The sequence below is a fragment of the Pseudophryne corroboree genome, chromosome 2 (genome assembly GCF_028390025.1).
Source record: "Pseudophryne corroboree isolate aPseCor3 chromosome 2, aPseCor3.hap2, whole genome shotgun sequence".
Taxonomy (NCBI): Eukaryota; Metazoa; Chordata; class Amphibia; order Anura; family Myobatrachidae; genus Pseudophryne; species Pseudophryne corroboree.
In genome coordinates this window covers 304,727,471-304,744,092 of record NC_086445.1, presented here as the reverse complement: position 1 = coordinate 304,744,092, position 16,622 = coordinate 304,727,471, and the positions used below count along the sequence as shown (strand labels likewise).

General features: G+C 39.6%; 1 protein-coding gene across 1 annotated transcript in view; it reads left to right on the top strand.

Annotated features, from left to right (window-relative positions):
• Nucleotides 1–16,272, top strand: part of LOC135050755 (protocadherin-9-like) — a 1,419,038-nt gene extending 1,402,766 nt beyond the window's left edge. Inside the window, exon 4 of the mRNA XM_063957118.1 lies at nt 14,325–16,272. Within this exon, the coding sequence (XP_063813188.1) occupies nt 14,325–14,698 (374 nt within the window). The 3' untranslated portion in view covers nt 14,699–16,272. The remainder of the gene's footprint in view (nt 1–14,324) is intronic.
• The last annotated feature ends 350 nt before the right edge of the window (nt 16,273–16,622 follow it).

The window sequence follows — 16,622 nt, the reverse complement described above, 5'->3', positions numbered from 1 at the left end:
TTGCATCATGTGCTGTTTGGGGAGTGTTTTTTGGAAGGGCTATCCTGCGTGACACTGCAGTGCCACTCCTAGATGGGCCAGGTGTTTGTGTCGGCCACTAGGGTCGCTTAGCTTACTCACACAGCTACCTCATTGCGCCTCTTTTTTTCTTTGCGTCATGTGCTGTTTGGGGAGTGTTTTTTGGAAGGGCATTCCTGCGTGACACTGCAGTGCCACTCCTAGATGGGCCAGGTGTTTGTGTCGGCCACTAGGGTCGCTTAGCTTACTCACACAGCTACCTCATTGCGCCTCTTTTTTTCTTTGCGTCATGTGCTGTTTGGGGAGTGTTTTTTGGAAGGGCCATCCTGCGTGACACTGCAGTGCCACTCCTAGATGGGCCAGGTGTTTGTGTCGGCCACTAGAGTCGCTTAGCTTACTCACACAGCTACCTCATTGCGCCTCTTTTTTTCTTTGCATCATGTGCTGTTTGGGGAGTGTTTTTTGGAAGGGCTATCCTGCGTGACACTGCAGTGCCACTCCTAGATGGGCCAGGTGTTTGTGTCGGCCACTAGGGTCGCTTAGCTTACTCACACAGCTACCTCATTGCGCCTCTTTTTTTCTTTGCGTCATGTGCTGTTTGGGGAGTGTTTTTTGGAAGGGCATTCCTGCGTGACACTGCAGTGCCACTCCTAGATGGGCCAGGTGTTTGTGTCGGCCACTAGGGTCGCTTAGCTTACTCACACAGCTACCTCATTGCGCCTCTTTTTTTCTTTGCGTCATGTGCTGTTTGGGGAGTGTTTTTTGGAAGGGCCATCCTGCGTGACACTGCAGTGCCACTCCTAGATGAGCCAGGTGTTTGTGTCGGCCACTAGGGTCGCTTAGCTTACTCACACAGCTACCTCATTGCGCCTCTTTTTTTCTTTGCGTCATGTGCTGTTTGGGGAGTGTTTTTTGGAAGGGCCATCCTGCGTGACACTGCAGTGCCACTCCTAGATGGACCAGGTGTTTGTGTCGGCCACTAGGGTCGCTTAGCTTACTCACACAGCTACCTCATTGCGCCTCTTTTTTTCTTTGCGTCATGTGCTGTTTGGGGAGTGTTTTTTGGAAGGGCCATCCTGCGTGACACTGCAGTGCCACTCCTAGATGGGCCAGGTGTTTGTGTCGGCCACTAGGGTCGCTTAGCTTACTCACACAGCTACCTCATTGCGCCTCTTTTTTTCTTTGCGTCATGTGCTGTTTGGGGAGTGTTTTTTGGAAGGGCCATCCTATGTGACACTGCAGTGCCACTCCTAGATGGGCCAGGTGTTTGTGTCGGCCACTAGGGTCGCTGAGCTTACTCACACAGCTACCTCATTGCGCCTCTTTTTTTCTTTGCGTCATGTGCTGTTTGGGGAGTGTTTTTTGGAAGGGCCATCCTGCGTGACACTGCAGTGCCACTCCTAGATGGGCCAGGTGTTTGTGTCGGCCACTAGGGTTGCTTAGCTTACTCACACAGCTACCTCATTGCGCCTCTTTTTTTCTTTGCGTCATGTGCTGTTTGGGGAGTGTTTTTTGGAAGGGCCATCCTGCGTGACACTGCAGTGCCACTCCTAGATGAGCCAGGTGTTTGTGTCGGCCACTAGGGTCGCTTAGCTTACTCACACAGCTACCTCATTGCGCCTCTTTTTTTCTTTGCGTCATGTGCTGTTTGGGGAGTGTTTTTTGGAAGGGCCATCCTGCGTGACACTGCAGTGCCACTCCTAGATGGACCAGGTGTTTGTGTCGGCCACTAGGGTCGCTTAGCTTACTCACACAGCTACCTCATTGCGCCTCTTTTTTTCTTTGCGTCATGTGCTGTTTGGGGAGTGTTTTTTGGAAGGGCCATCCTGCGTGACACTGCAGTGCCACTCCTAGATGGGCCAGGTGTTTGTGTCGGCCACTAGGTTCGCTTAGCTTACTCACACAGCTACCTCATTGCGCCTCTTTTTTTCTTTGCGTCATGTGCTGTTTGGGGAGTGTTTTTTGGAAGGGCCATCCTATGTGACACTGCAGTGCCACTCCTAGATGGGCCAGGTGTTTGTGTCGGCCACTAGGGTCGCTGAGCTTACTCACACAGCTACCTCATTGCGCCTCTTTTTTTCTTTGCGTCATGTGCTGTTTGGGGAGTGTTTTTTGGAAGGGCCATCCTGCGTGACACTGCAGTGCCACTCCTAGATGGGCCAGGTGTTTGTGTCGGCCACTAGGGTTGCTTAGCTTACTCACACAGCTACCTCATTGCGCCTCTTTTTTTCTTTGCGTCATGTGCTGTTTGGGGAGTGTTTTTTGGAAGGGCCATCCTGCGTGACACTGCAGTGACACTCCTAGATGGGCCAGGTGTTTGTGTCGGCCACTAGGGTCGCTTAGCTTACTCACACAGCTACCTCATTGCGCCTCTTTTTTTCTTTGCGTCATGTGCTGTTTGGGGAGTGTTTTTTGGAAGGGCCATCCTGCGTGACACTGCAGTGCCACTCCTAGATGGGCCAGGTGTTTGTGTCGGCCACTAGGGTTGCTTAGCTTAGTCATCCAGCGACCTCGGTGCAAATTTTAGTACTAAAAATATTATTGTGAGGTGTGAGGTGTTCAGAATAGACTGAAAATGAGTGGAAATTTATGGTTTTTGAGGTTAATAATACTTTGGGATCAAAATGACCCCAAATTCTATGATTTAAGCTGTTTTTTAGTGTTTTTTGAAAAAAACACCCGAATCCAAAACACACCCGAATCCGACAAAAAAAATTCGGTGAGGTTTTGCCAAAACGCGGTCGAACCCAAAACACGGCCGCGGAACCGAACCCAAAACCAAAACACAAAACCCGAAAAATTTCAAGTGCACATCTCTAATTTGATCATGCAATAGTGTCCATAATTCAAATTACATCCCACAGTAGTATCACTTTACCTTATAAACGTTACTCCTCACAGTAGAGCCCCTTATTCACATTACATCACACTGAATTGCTCCTTATTCACATTACACCACACCCTATTGCTCTTTATTCACATTAGACGACACAGTAGTGCCCTTTCTATACGCAATGCCACATAGTAAAGCACCTTATACACATAATTCCACACAGTAATGCCGCTTACACATATGAGACACATTATTAATGTCCTTATAAACATAATGCGTCTTACACATTATGACAACCTTTATTAATGCCCTTTTACACATAATGTCCCTTACACATATGCTGCACACTATTAATGCCCTTATACACATAATGACATACATAGTGCCCCCTACACATTTGCTGTACATTGGCCCTCATTCCGAGTTGTTCGCTCGGTATTTTTCATCGCATCGCAGTGAAAATCCGCTTAGTACGCATGCGCAATGTTCGCACTGCGACTACGCCAAGTAACTTTACTATGAAGAAAGTATTTTTACTCACGGCTTTTTCTTCGCTCCGGCGATCGTAATGTGATTGACAGGAAATGGGTGTTACTGGGCGGAAACACGGCGTTTCAGGGGCGTGTGGCTGAAAACGCTACCGTTTCCGGAAAAAACGCAGGAGTGGCCGGAGAAACGGTGGGAGTGCCTGGGCGAACGCTGGGTGTGTTTGTGACGTCAACCAGGAACGACAAGCACTGAACTGATCGCACAGGCAGAGTAAGTCTGGAGCTACTCTGAAACTGCTAAGTAGTTAGTAATCGCAATATTGCGAATACATCGGTCGCAATTTTAAGAAGCTAAGATTCACTCCCAGTAGGCGGCGGCTTAGCGTGTGTAACTCTGCTAAATTCGCCTTGCGACCGATCAACTCGGAATGAGGGCCATTGGCCCTCATTCCGAGTTGATCGGTCGCAAGGCGAATTTAGCAGAGTTACACACGCTAAGCCGCCGCCTACTGGGAGTGAATCTTAGCTTATTAAAATTGCGACCGATGTATTCGCAATATTGCGATTACTAACTACTTAGCAGTTTCTGAGTAGCTCCAGACTTACTCTGCCTGTGCGATCAGTTCAGTGCTTGTCGTTCCTGGTTGACGTCACAAACACACCCAGCGTTCGCCCAGGCACTCCCACCGTTTCTCCGGCCACTCCTGCGTTTTTTCCGGAAACGGTAGCGTTTTCAGCCACACGCCCCTGAAACGCCGTGTTTCCGCCCAGTAACACCCATTTCCTGTCAATCACATTACGATCGCCGGAGCGAAGAAAAAGCCGTGAGTAAAAATACTTTCTTCATAGTAAAGTTACTTGGCGCAGTCGCAGTGCGAACTTTGCGCATGCGTACTAAGCGGATTTTCACTGCGATGCGATGAAAAAGAACGAGCGAACAACTCGGAATGAGGGCCATTATTAGTGCCCCTATACACATAATGACACATACAGTAGTACCCTGTTACACATATGCCACACATTATTAATGCCCTTATACACATAATGACACACATAGTGCCCCTTACACATATGTTGCACATTATTAATGCATTTTTGCATGACACACATAATGCTCCTTACACATATTCCGAACACTACTGCACAACCAACCCACTCATATGCACACAGCACTCACACTACCACTAACATTGTGACCTCTGCCTCTGCTTGGATACAGATGTGTCCTCATAAATCTTGCCTCAATGCTAAAGTCTTGCACATTTTTTTAATGAAAATGCATCTTATTTGCATTGCTATGTGGCTAGAATGCACAAGCACCTTCTACTGATTAAAATGATATGCAGCATGCCTATACACTGTGTGAGACTGTGGCTGTATCTGCATATGAAATGCTACACACAGAATATAGGCATGCCGCATATCATTTTAATCAGCAGAAACTGCTGATGCCCCTAGGCATATCACATGACCTAGGCAATTGCCTAGTTTGCCTATGCCTATGGCCGGCTCTGTGACCGGGCCACAGTGCAGGAAGACAGCGAACACATGACCGCAGCAGAGGAAAGCACAGGGGCAATGATCGCCAGGTAAGTGTGTGGGGAAGGGGGATAGTCACAATGGGGGGTGGGTGCGCAGTGGCAGTAGCGGTGGTGTCAGCTGCACATGAGCAGCCATTACTATAAGGCTTTGGAGTGGCATTGCAGGGACAGAACTTTCTCGCAAGCTAATTATTAATTGATACATCCATGCAATGTTATCAATTATAGCTGGTTATTACAGCATTCAAAATGTACTTGAAATCCTTACCTTAGCCAAATACAATATGCATATACAAAATAGCATAGAATGAGACCTGAAGAATGCCAGCTTTCAGATTGTACAAAATTAATGGCATTTTTCCTGGGGCAGTTAAATAGAAAAGGGGTCCATGTGCAGTCTCAGTGTGGGCCCTGTCTTGCACTGGGGCAGAGTATCCTGCACATGTGCAAATCTCCATGAAAATGGCATCCACACTCCAGAGAGATAAGTATAATGTATGGCCCTCACATGGGCATAGCCACCTTCCCTGTCAGGTATATGTTATAATAATTTTTCACCATTAGGTGGTTCATAGGGTTCCTTAAAAACTTTTAGCATGGGGCCTCAAATATATTTAGTTATGCCCCAGGACTTGCTCATTGTAATGTGTTATAAAATAAATGTGAAGGCCTTATAATGTTACATACAGTAATAAAAACTGGGGCACTGTAATGTGGCACAATATGAAATGGAGGCACTAGAGTGTGGCATACTATGACCAGGGGACACTATAATGTTGCATAATATGAACTGGAGACACTGTATATCATGATGTGAACTGGGGGTACTGTGTTGCGTAACATGTACTGGCAGCCCTACAATTTGACATCACATGAACTAGAACACTACAATGATTCATAAATAAACTAGGGCACTACTAAGGGGCATAACATTAACTAAGGAACTACTATGAGTTCAGAAAATGAACTAGGGCACTATTATTGGGCATACAATTAACAACTGCTGCAGAAAGGTGTCTCTCTAGAAGCATTGGGAGAAGGATCCCTTCAAAATGTTGCTATTGGGACCACACAGTTCTGGGTATGCTCCTGGTGCAGGGCATGCACTGTAGATCCCATTGGAATCATGGACCTGTGTGGACAGCAAATTCTGCACTCATAGATATACTCATATATGTGAAAATGCCCCATCTCTAGGAATGACAATGCCCCCAAAAATACAACCTTTCCACCCCTGTAGCACATTACAAAAATATTGTTAAAAAGATGCATAGGCAAACTTATAGTACTGTGTATTTTTACTTCATCCCATAGTTGCTGCCTTTCTGCCTGCCCTCTCCAGGAAGGTGCAGCCAGATCTGCACCATGGGAGCCAGTGTGGGGTGTATGGTTTAAATTAGGGGCAGTGTGTGGGTGTTCTCAGGGTGTGGCTGCATGATCGCATAATTGTGCCCATGCCCCCAACTATACAATGCCAGGAATCTCGGGCATGTGGCTACAAAAGCACAATTCAGCATGAATCGTATAATTGGCCACTGGTTCAGCACACTTCATTCTTAAGTGAACAGCTGGGTGGAGGGCAGCGGGCTGGGACTTGGCCACTGATTCTGGTAGCTGGGAGCACCACCTGACTTTCGGGAGCCTCATGGCCATTGCAGGAAAGTAGGCAAGTATGCTTCACTCCTTTGGCTGTGCAAACAATTGCTCCTTTACACATACTGCCACTTTTTTTAAAATCAAGGTCCAAATCTTGTTAATGCACTCCAATGTTTCTAAAAGGTAAAAGAGCACAAAAGAAAAGCAACTATAGTAAATATCACTTGAAATTCATTAATCAACTCATCACCTGTATTCTTTATTTATAATTTGTTTGATATTATCAGATTGAATTAAGCAGTGTATCTAAACCAATAATACGAATTATCAACAGAGATGCTTGGACTTCTAGACATATGCAAAATGTATTAGACATAATTTTTTTAAATTGCATTAGAAGTACTGGTGTAAAAAGTTTGGAGGTCAGAGCTGTACTATCTGGTATTTTTTAAATGCAGTGCATTATTAGTGATACCGAAATGTTGAGCAGTTTTTAACCTTACAGTATGTGCTCATGAAAACACGCTCTTCAGTGTAATGTTTGGTTCAGCAAAATATGCTGATATTGGTTATTGTTTTTTATTGGTGTTTATCTCTGTAAATAGACCATACTTTCTGTATACTGTAACCGGTACTTTCCATTTCATTATTATTAGCATCTATTTGACTTAGCTAAATCTTCTTTCATAGCTTAGCTTACAATTAATTCCACATATCTTTCTCTTTAGTAGCACTTGGTATTTAAATTTACTGCTTCTCACTATAATCCTTATTATCCTGTCAACAAGTAATGTAAGCCCAAAGTCATCTTGTCCTTGCATTGATTGTACCAATGTTTTGGTTTGATATTGTGCATTAGTACATACTGTCTCAGAACTGCAGCATTTCCCTCTTGTGTAAAGTCATACTACAGATACAAAAGTTTTGTTATCTAAGGGGGGGTATCCAATTATCCCCGATCCATTTTCGGTGGGTGAAAACGTTCGGATATTGTGATTAATGACTGATGGTCATTATCGTGACATCCAATTACAGACCATTTTAATTGGCCAAAAACGGACCCGCGACCGCTCAAAAACACATGGGATCGGGGATAAGTCCCCGATCCCATGTTTTATTGTGGCTCCAGCAGCCCACTTATCATGGATTATGCTTCAGGTGCCTGAGGCTATTGCCTGATAAGTGCCTGCAACAGATTATATTAAGGGCCTTTTATGCAGAATAATATAAACTATAGTAACCCAACATGAAATGCCTCTCTAAGAATATCTCCCAACCTAACTCCTTCACTCTGCACAAGATCTGTGTCTCTCATCCACAATCATTGCCTGCTCACTTTTTCAGGTCTGCTTCCACTCTTTGTTATGTGCTTTCTTTCACAATAGTATTATTATTATTATTATTATTATTATTATTTTGCTTTAAAGCCTTCTAGCAATCTCTGAAAATTCAACTCTTGAGACAAGTTTATCACTTTTCTTGTGATCTTTTAAAGATCAAAGCAACTCTCGGTCCAAAAGCCAAAATTCTTAACAACATTGCATAATGACTGGATCATTCAGCCAATTAAGGGGGACATGTACTAAGCAGTGATAAAAGTGGAGAAGTGAGCCAGTGGAGAAGTTGCCCATGGCAACCAATCAGCTACTCTTTATACTTTTATAGTATGCAAATTATAAATGTAAGATCAATGCTAATTGGTTATCATGGGCAACTTCTCCTCTGGCTCACTTCTCCACTTTTATTACTGCTTAGTACTGTACATCTCCCCATAAGTCCTTTTTACTCTTGTTATATGTCTGGACTTAACAATACATGCAGTATGTACAGTAGTATGTAGTCTTATGTATCAAATTTAAATTTCACTATAAATTGTAAGCTTGCATGCAGGGCCCTCTTATCACTCTCTCTGTCTGTCTTGATTTATTACTGTTTTCCCAATTCCCAAATATGTTGGCAGTATATAATTAAATGTTAATAATATCTATAAATTTATATTATGCTTTTAGTGTTTCTCTAATTTGCACTTTCTTACACATAGTGAAATACTGTAGAATGGGGACAGATGGGAGTGTGCAAGTATATGCCCAGGCCCCAGCATAACAAAGATGTGTTCAAGTAATTGTGCTCTACTTAGAAGAGAACATCATAGATAGATACGCAAAGTCAGGAGGGTCCACTACCCTAGGAAGAAAGCATTGATACAGTATGCTGAAATCACTGGTTCTCCCTCACCATGCCATTGAATGGGGGGAAGAGGGGGGCTGTAAAAATGATTTAAATATGACAAATCATTAACTTTAGTTATGGCACTTCTAGTATTATCAGGCCAAAATACCCAAAGCTGCTTTGGTATGCCAGAGCTTGTGGGAATACAAATACCTTCTTACCTCGGTTGCTGGTTACCAGTTCTTGGTGGCACTTGTAGGAGAGCATAAAGTATATCAATGAACTAAACTATATCAGTGTAATTATTACAAGGTTCATGCCACATGACATTATTAATAAAATAGCTATTAAACAATCAAAGGGGCTTTCTCTGACCGTAACAGTGGTGGATTTTCATAAGGAACTTGTGTAGTCTTTCTTTTTTTATTATGGTTTGGAAGCTCGAACACAGAACTTAGGTGGAAGACAAATTAGCAAAAGGCAATTATTTAAAGTAACAGCATGCACTAGCAGCCATTGTTTAAGTTGTCACTTGTACAAGAGACAATTTATGGATGCTAGGAAATTCTGAAACCAGTATTGCCATGTGTAAAAATACTGATATTTATTACCACATCACTTGCCTACAATGTGTTTGAAGGACAGGTCAAACTAATAATAACTAAAGAAAAAAAAACACGTAGAAATATATACACTGCTCAAAAAAATAAAGGGGGCACTAAAATAATACATCCTAGATCTGAATGAATGAAATATTCTTATTAAATACTTTGTTCTTTACATAGTTGAATGTGCTGACAACAAAATCACACAAAAATTATCAATGGAAATCAAATTTATTAACCCATGGAGGTCTAGATTTGGAGTCACACTCAAAATTAAAGTGGAAAAAGACACTACAGGCTGACCCAACTTTGTTGTAATGTACTTAAAACAAGACAAAATGAGTCTCAGTATCCTGGATGAGCTGCACTACCTGAGCCACTTGTGTGGGTTGTAGGGAGGTCATACAGGCACGTGGAGGCCACACACACTACTGAGCCTCATTTTGACTTGTTTTAAGTACATTACATCAAAGTTGGATCAGCCTGTAGTGTGTTTTTCCACTTTAATTTTGAGTGTGACTCCAAATCCAGACCTCCATGGGTTAATAAATTTGATTTCCATTGATAATTTTTGTGTGATTTTGTTGTCAGCACATTCAACTATGTAAAGAACAAAGTATTTAATAAGAATATTTCATTCATTCAGATCTAGGATGTGTTATTTTAGTGTTCCCTTTATTTTTTTGAGCAGTGTATATTTATATATATATATATATATATATATATATATATACAGTATATATATATATATAGAGAGAGAGAGAGAGAGAGAGAGAGAGAGAGAGAGACACACTCATAAAAGTCATTGCTAATACTTTATCTGAGGTTGAAAAAAGTAGGAGAGAAATCTTAATTGTAACAGATACTCCAACAAAGAATAAGTTCGAAACATTCATCTCTAATAAACCTCAATATAAAAGTGTAGATAAATTTAAAAGTTACAAAACTGCTTTATGTCCACTGTTAAAAACTGCTTAATTAATAGTTTTAATAAGGACTGATCTGCAAATGTCTGTAACTTTGCTAAATTATTATCCAGCCCAAATGGCCCCAAGTTGTTGAGTTGTTGGGCTCCATAAGGGGCTAATGCCTGCAACTGTCACAATACACTTAAAGTAGATGGTAATAAACATTTACTAAAGAAAGTGGAATAAAAAATCACAGTAATGTTAGCCCACACGTTTGTGAAAGAGCAGATTCCACACACTATTTTTGTCCACTGTGTACCATGTATTTCCCGCAGGCAGATGCCCCTGAGGAGGTGCAATTATAGGTGTGCCAGTGGAGCCACTAGTGTAGAGGACACTTGTCAGGAGGGCTGTAGACAGAGGGTCAATCTAACACTTGTATGACCATTGCGGCTGGTGGCTGGGTTGAGGAGTCAGCTGATATGAGTGGCTGTCAGTGGCTGTAGCTAAATAAACTGGCACTTTTGTGAGTGAGATCTATGATGGACACCACTGTGTGTGGGATTAGGCAATTAATAGAAGCAGCTTGATGGACCAGCTTTGAAAGGCATTAGCAGATTATTAAAGCACATAAGAACAAAAGTTAGCAGTGAGTTATCATGCAGGTTACTAGTGAGTTATCATGCACGTTGCCACAGCAGCTTTGGCAGAGGAAGGGTTGATCCCACATGACATTATTAACCAAATAGCTATTAAGTTATCAAAGTGGCTTTCTCTGACCAAAAAGAGTTATGGGGAGATTAGTATGTGGTCTTTAGTTTAGTTTTTTTAATAATGGAATGGAAGCTAGAACATAAAATTTAGGTGAATGGTAACTTAGGAAAAGCCAGTTTTTACAAGTGCCAGCATGCATTGGCAGCCGTTGTTTAAGCTGGCACTTGTGCAAGAGACAATTTATGGGTGCTAGGAAATGCTAAGACCATCGTTGCTAAATGTAAAAGTACTGATATTTATTACCACATCACTTGCCTACAATGTGTTGGAAGAAGCCTCTATGTTTTCAGCAAAGCACTTTTTTCATAGGGAAGTATGCCACATTTTTGGGCCCAAGTCCTTAGAATTTATCTCCAGACTAAACAGATTGCATCTTTGGCAGAATATGACGTGTGAAATTATCCCTGCCTGATGGTGTTTGCAGTCCAGCGACCCCCAAAAATGTTGTTTTTTCTTTACATTTTTGTTTAATGGGCTATTCATCAAACTGCTTTTACATACAAACATGTAAACGGCAGTCTTCATATGATTTTGATATTGGGTCTATTTTACAAGAGCTTATCACAGAAGATATATCATGTATAAGGCTACATCATGCTGCAGACAAATCCATGCCTTGAAATATAAAAAATAAAAAGTTAATAAAAAGTTAATTCAGCATGTAAAAAAGCCCTTTCTGCAGAAGACACATTCAAACTGGATTCAAAATGTTTTGTATGTTTAAGGTTAACCAGACTATTATTACTGTATAAAAGAAACTACAGTGTATGTATGAGTGTCTTCAAGCATCAATTCAAAGCATGCCTTTTCAATAAGATGTTTACTCAAACAATTGCTCAATAATATTCCATGATAAGATATGTATGTACAGTTTCCAAACTAAACAGAAAAACAAATTGAAATCCAGAATAAAAAAGCAAACCTAAAATCAAATAATGGACATCACAAAATATGTGATCTAATTTCAATAAACATAACCCACAAATCAAAATCTATTTTTTTCATGTGAGTTTAAACCTAGGAGCTTGTATTTAGCAAGTTACACTCAACTCTGCCACCAGAGAAGATGCTGAATTTTTTGGAAGTTCAGTTCCACAAAAACAGGCACAAATGTCAGAGGCACATGTTTAGCATTTTCAGAAATTATTCTTTGCTATAAAGATTATGTTTGCTATATAGAAATGAAGTGGCAAATTTTGAGAATTCAGTATTTCAGTCTCAGAAAACATTTGTGTTGATAAACAGATTCATGAAAAATCTAAGATTAGCAAGCATTACACTGAATTTATCACCAGATCTGAGATTACAGTACCCTTGGAGCCACTTGTCAGATAAGGACATATTGTGCCGGTGCTTTAGTTAGAAAACACACAAAATTTTTATAGTGTTTTCATGCTGCAAGGTCATGGTGAGGGGGGAAATGGAAAGAGACAACTACAGGCATTGAACAAGGTGACCTCTCTGCTACAGGTGGTAATGTAATAGGTAATTTGTTCAACATTATTTAGTGTGACAGCATGAAATGGACCTGAAAAGTTGCTGTGTGGTTATCATTACACTGTGTCACAAAACAACTCAGTCAGATGTTTAAGCATTAGACCGTGCCCATTATAACTGCAATCATGGAGAGCAGTAGTATTATTCTGTCACTATAACTATCACCATAAAAGATGTCATCATGTAAATCTCTTTTGCTTCAATAAAATACCTCTGATGAGCATTTTTGATTTAAGAATGTATTGGTGTGCAGCATTTGTTTTTGGTAAATGTAAATATTGCATTTGGGTTTGAGGAGACCTCTGTTGCAAGAGGGTTTGACTATAAGACTCCACACCCAGACTTTTTCTGTTTGGCAGTACGGGTCTATGATCCTCCATAGCTAATCTAATATTGTATCTACAAATATAAAAACAAGTGCTCCTAAATCTGCCCCGATTTTTCTGTGGATAACCAATTAAATGGTGTGCTGGCTCTGGTTTTGTCATCCTTGGATGTCTGGAAATAATCATTCGGATTTCTCCAGACAATGTAAATACTGTATTAAGATATGCATCCATCACCAATGACAGTAGATGGGGAATAGCGGTAACAAATTAAAAGGGCAACTATGACATACAGAAGAGAGTCTGTGACCAACATCACCATAGTCATGTGTCTGACACTGAAAGCAACAATAAATTCCCAAACAGAAAGGAACTATGTCTTGCCCCTTCCATGACAAACTGAATCTATCTCCTCTCCTGCTCCCATCCCTGTATAAGTTAACCACAGCTGTATTAAGTTATATGATGCTGCCTAAGTTAATAAAGATTTAACATTAACCAACTATCACAGTTGCTTTTCGTAACAACTTCTTATATTGTACAAAGCAGAAATTACAAACATATAGTTGGAACTTGAAAACTGCTTCTCACAGTGGAGAAATGTTTTACTACTGTATAAAAGAATTTGTAGGGCACTTATTGGCCATACTGTTAAGTCATATCCAAGAGCACAATTGGCAACTTACTGAAAAATAAAGTACAAATGTATAGATTAATGATGTAGTTTCCTAAATTTCCCTTTGCAGTGACAATTATATCACTTTTATTTTAATAAGAAAATCCAGCAACCACTGAAGCACAGTGGAAAAAATAACCCTATGCTGCAGCAACATACCACATATCAATATAAAGTGGGCAAACCATTAATGGAATAGTTAAATTAACAATCTAGTAAGGGGTCCACTCTAAAGCCCCATACACACTGGGTGATGACTCTGGACAATATGAATGATAACAATCTCTTTTTTTTAAATCTATTGTTCATATCATCCAGTATGTATGCCTGAATGATGAGCCATGGTCTATCGAACTTAAAGCTCAACTTTGACTACATCATTGAGCTGCATTCTCTGCGAATGCGGGGATGGCATCAATGAACAATATCATTCAGTGATATCGTTAAGTGTGTACGTATAGCATTCAGCGATATAGCACTAGTCATTCATTAGGGGAATATAACCCAGTGTGTATGGGGCTTAAAAGGCTGAATTTATAATCTACATTATAATTTTTTTCCATACAGTTTTACCACTGTCACTTACAGATTGATTAATTACTGTGACACCCACTTACTCCATTATTTTATGGTTGTAGGGGGAGTAACAGTAAGCGCAAACTGTATGAATAAGACACCATGCAATTGGCATTCAATTGTGATGCACATTGAAAATAGATGTTATTGAACTATGTGTGTAAGATAATATAATAGAGTAGAAGGTGAAAAATGGAAATAGATAGATGAAATTTTATTTAACTATCATTTCTGTTATAATTAATAGACAAATATATATCCTGTTTATAAAATACTTATGCTTATATTATGTTTCTGTTTTTATATCTTTTAAACAGATGGCCCTCTTGGACCTAGAGGATTAGCAGAAGCTACTGAAATGTGTACTCAAGAATGCCTGATATTGGGCCATTCTGATAATTGCTGGATGCCCCCAACTCTTGATCCTTACCAGCAACCAAAATCACCTCTTTCTACATTTGCACCTCAAAAAGAATGGCTGAAAAAGGACAAATTGGTTAATGGACACACATTGACAAAAACCTGGAAAGAAGACAGCAACAAAAACCAATTCAATGACCGTAACCAATATGGCTGTACTGATGGACACTTTACAAGTGGAAACCATATGAGTGACATTCCTTTGGCTAATTTAAAGTCCTATAAGCAAGTCTCAGGTGCCCTGGAAAGCCCAAAGGAGCAGCAACTATAAACCTGTCTTTTTTGGACCAGTGACTTTAGCCAAACTAGATTTACTATTATTGTGTGTTCAGAGCTTCATGTACTGAGTAGACCTCTAGAACTATGCGACATATAACAAAATATGCATACTTTTGTGTTAGCACCATTGAAAATGTGGTGCTCTACTACTATATGTGAATAAGCATATTTCTAGATTTGTGATTATTTTGGTGAATGGAGTTAAAAAAACTCTGTTAAACTGTTTTTTTCAATTTTTTTTTTTACCCTGGACTGCTGCTACAGATTGCAGGAGACATCTTGCTATAAAGTTATAGGAATAAGGAAAAAAAGAATTCAGTGTGGAATGTTGTAGTTGAGAAGCATATCAAAGTAGATGAATTGTACTCTTGTTGTTGTCAATATGTGCTGGAACAGTTATACTTGACATCATACTTCAAAACAAACCAGCTAAATCTTTAAAGATGAAACCTATTGTGCTATTAATAATGTTAGTGGACACTTGTATGTCACTCAGTGTTCAGATACCTGTAAATAGAAGCAAGTTACTACTAACAATTTTTGTGTACTTATAAAGTTCACTTATATACTGTAGCATAAATTTGTGTCGAGGTTGCATTCAACAGTATTTTCTTTTATTTTTTATGTTTTATTTCAAGTGTCAGGTGTTTCAATGTTTTCTGTCTAACATATAACAACTTAAAACACTTGTGTTAAAATATAAAATATGTTTTAGTGTGGTAGGAGAGTAATGTGACCATTTGGCAATTAAACTGTTCTCTTGAGGTTTTATTTGTAAAGATATCAATATATTTATTAATTTATGCATTAAGTAATATGTACAATAATAATAAAAAGTTATTATATAATTGGAATCAATGAATTTAATACCCTGAATCAAAACTTATTACAGCCTGATTATTAATCTAATTGTGAAAACAGTTTTATTGCTAACATGGACTAATGTGTTGCTAGTGTGCTGTAATAACACAAGTGTTTTTTTTTCTTAGATCATAGCCACAAAATATTAAATGTGTTGTGACTCCATAGTGTAACAGGGCATTCTCCTAGTAGGCCAGTTGGTGGAAATGGTTAGCTATCAATTTTTGTTGTTAATTAATGTTTGTTAACATCATTGGCCAATGCCTAGCAAGAAAAATATCATATCACTGTTTAGCCAAAAGTGAATTCTGATGTTCATAGAATCTCAGTTGCACGCAGACATAAATTGGAACATTCTGTCAAAGTTTTAGTTAAGGCATGATGGACAATTTAAACAAATATGTAGCATGCAAAATTCCTTACAGAAATAAAAATATTTTATGCCACAGTTAAACATCAATGAAAAGTTTGTTAATCGGATGGTTATTTTTATTTGTTGTTGTTTTTCTTTTCCAATAAAATATATTTTGTGTATAGCAACTCACAATTTTATCCACAATATAGGTGTGAAAAGGGGAAGGGGTGCATTGCTTTTTTGCAGTAATTTGTCAGTTTGTAAGGGGTGTTTGATGATTATGACAGAATACATATCTAATCAGTTATCCTTGTTACTGCTTTGCCGGTTCAACGTTATTTGCAGTTATTTAGCTCTTGCAATAAATGTTTTAAAACCAATCTCTGTGTTGAATTATTCCCAACTGTATTATTTCATTATACTAGTCTGCACTCTCCAGTAATATTTAACAAATTATTATACTATAATCCCAAAAACAATAGGCTAGGATTGGCATGTTTATGTAGAGCAGATGAAAGCAGCTATATTGCATTTAAAATTTGCAAGTAGAACTCAAATGAGTATAAATGAAATTCCAAAATGCTAGATGTGAGTTATCATGAGTAATAATGGACAATACAGGAACATATAATGATTTACCTGAGCTTAAAATAACTCTAAGAGAAGAATCTAGAAATTTTAGAATACCTGTGTGAAGACA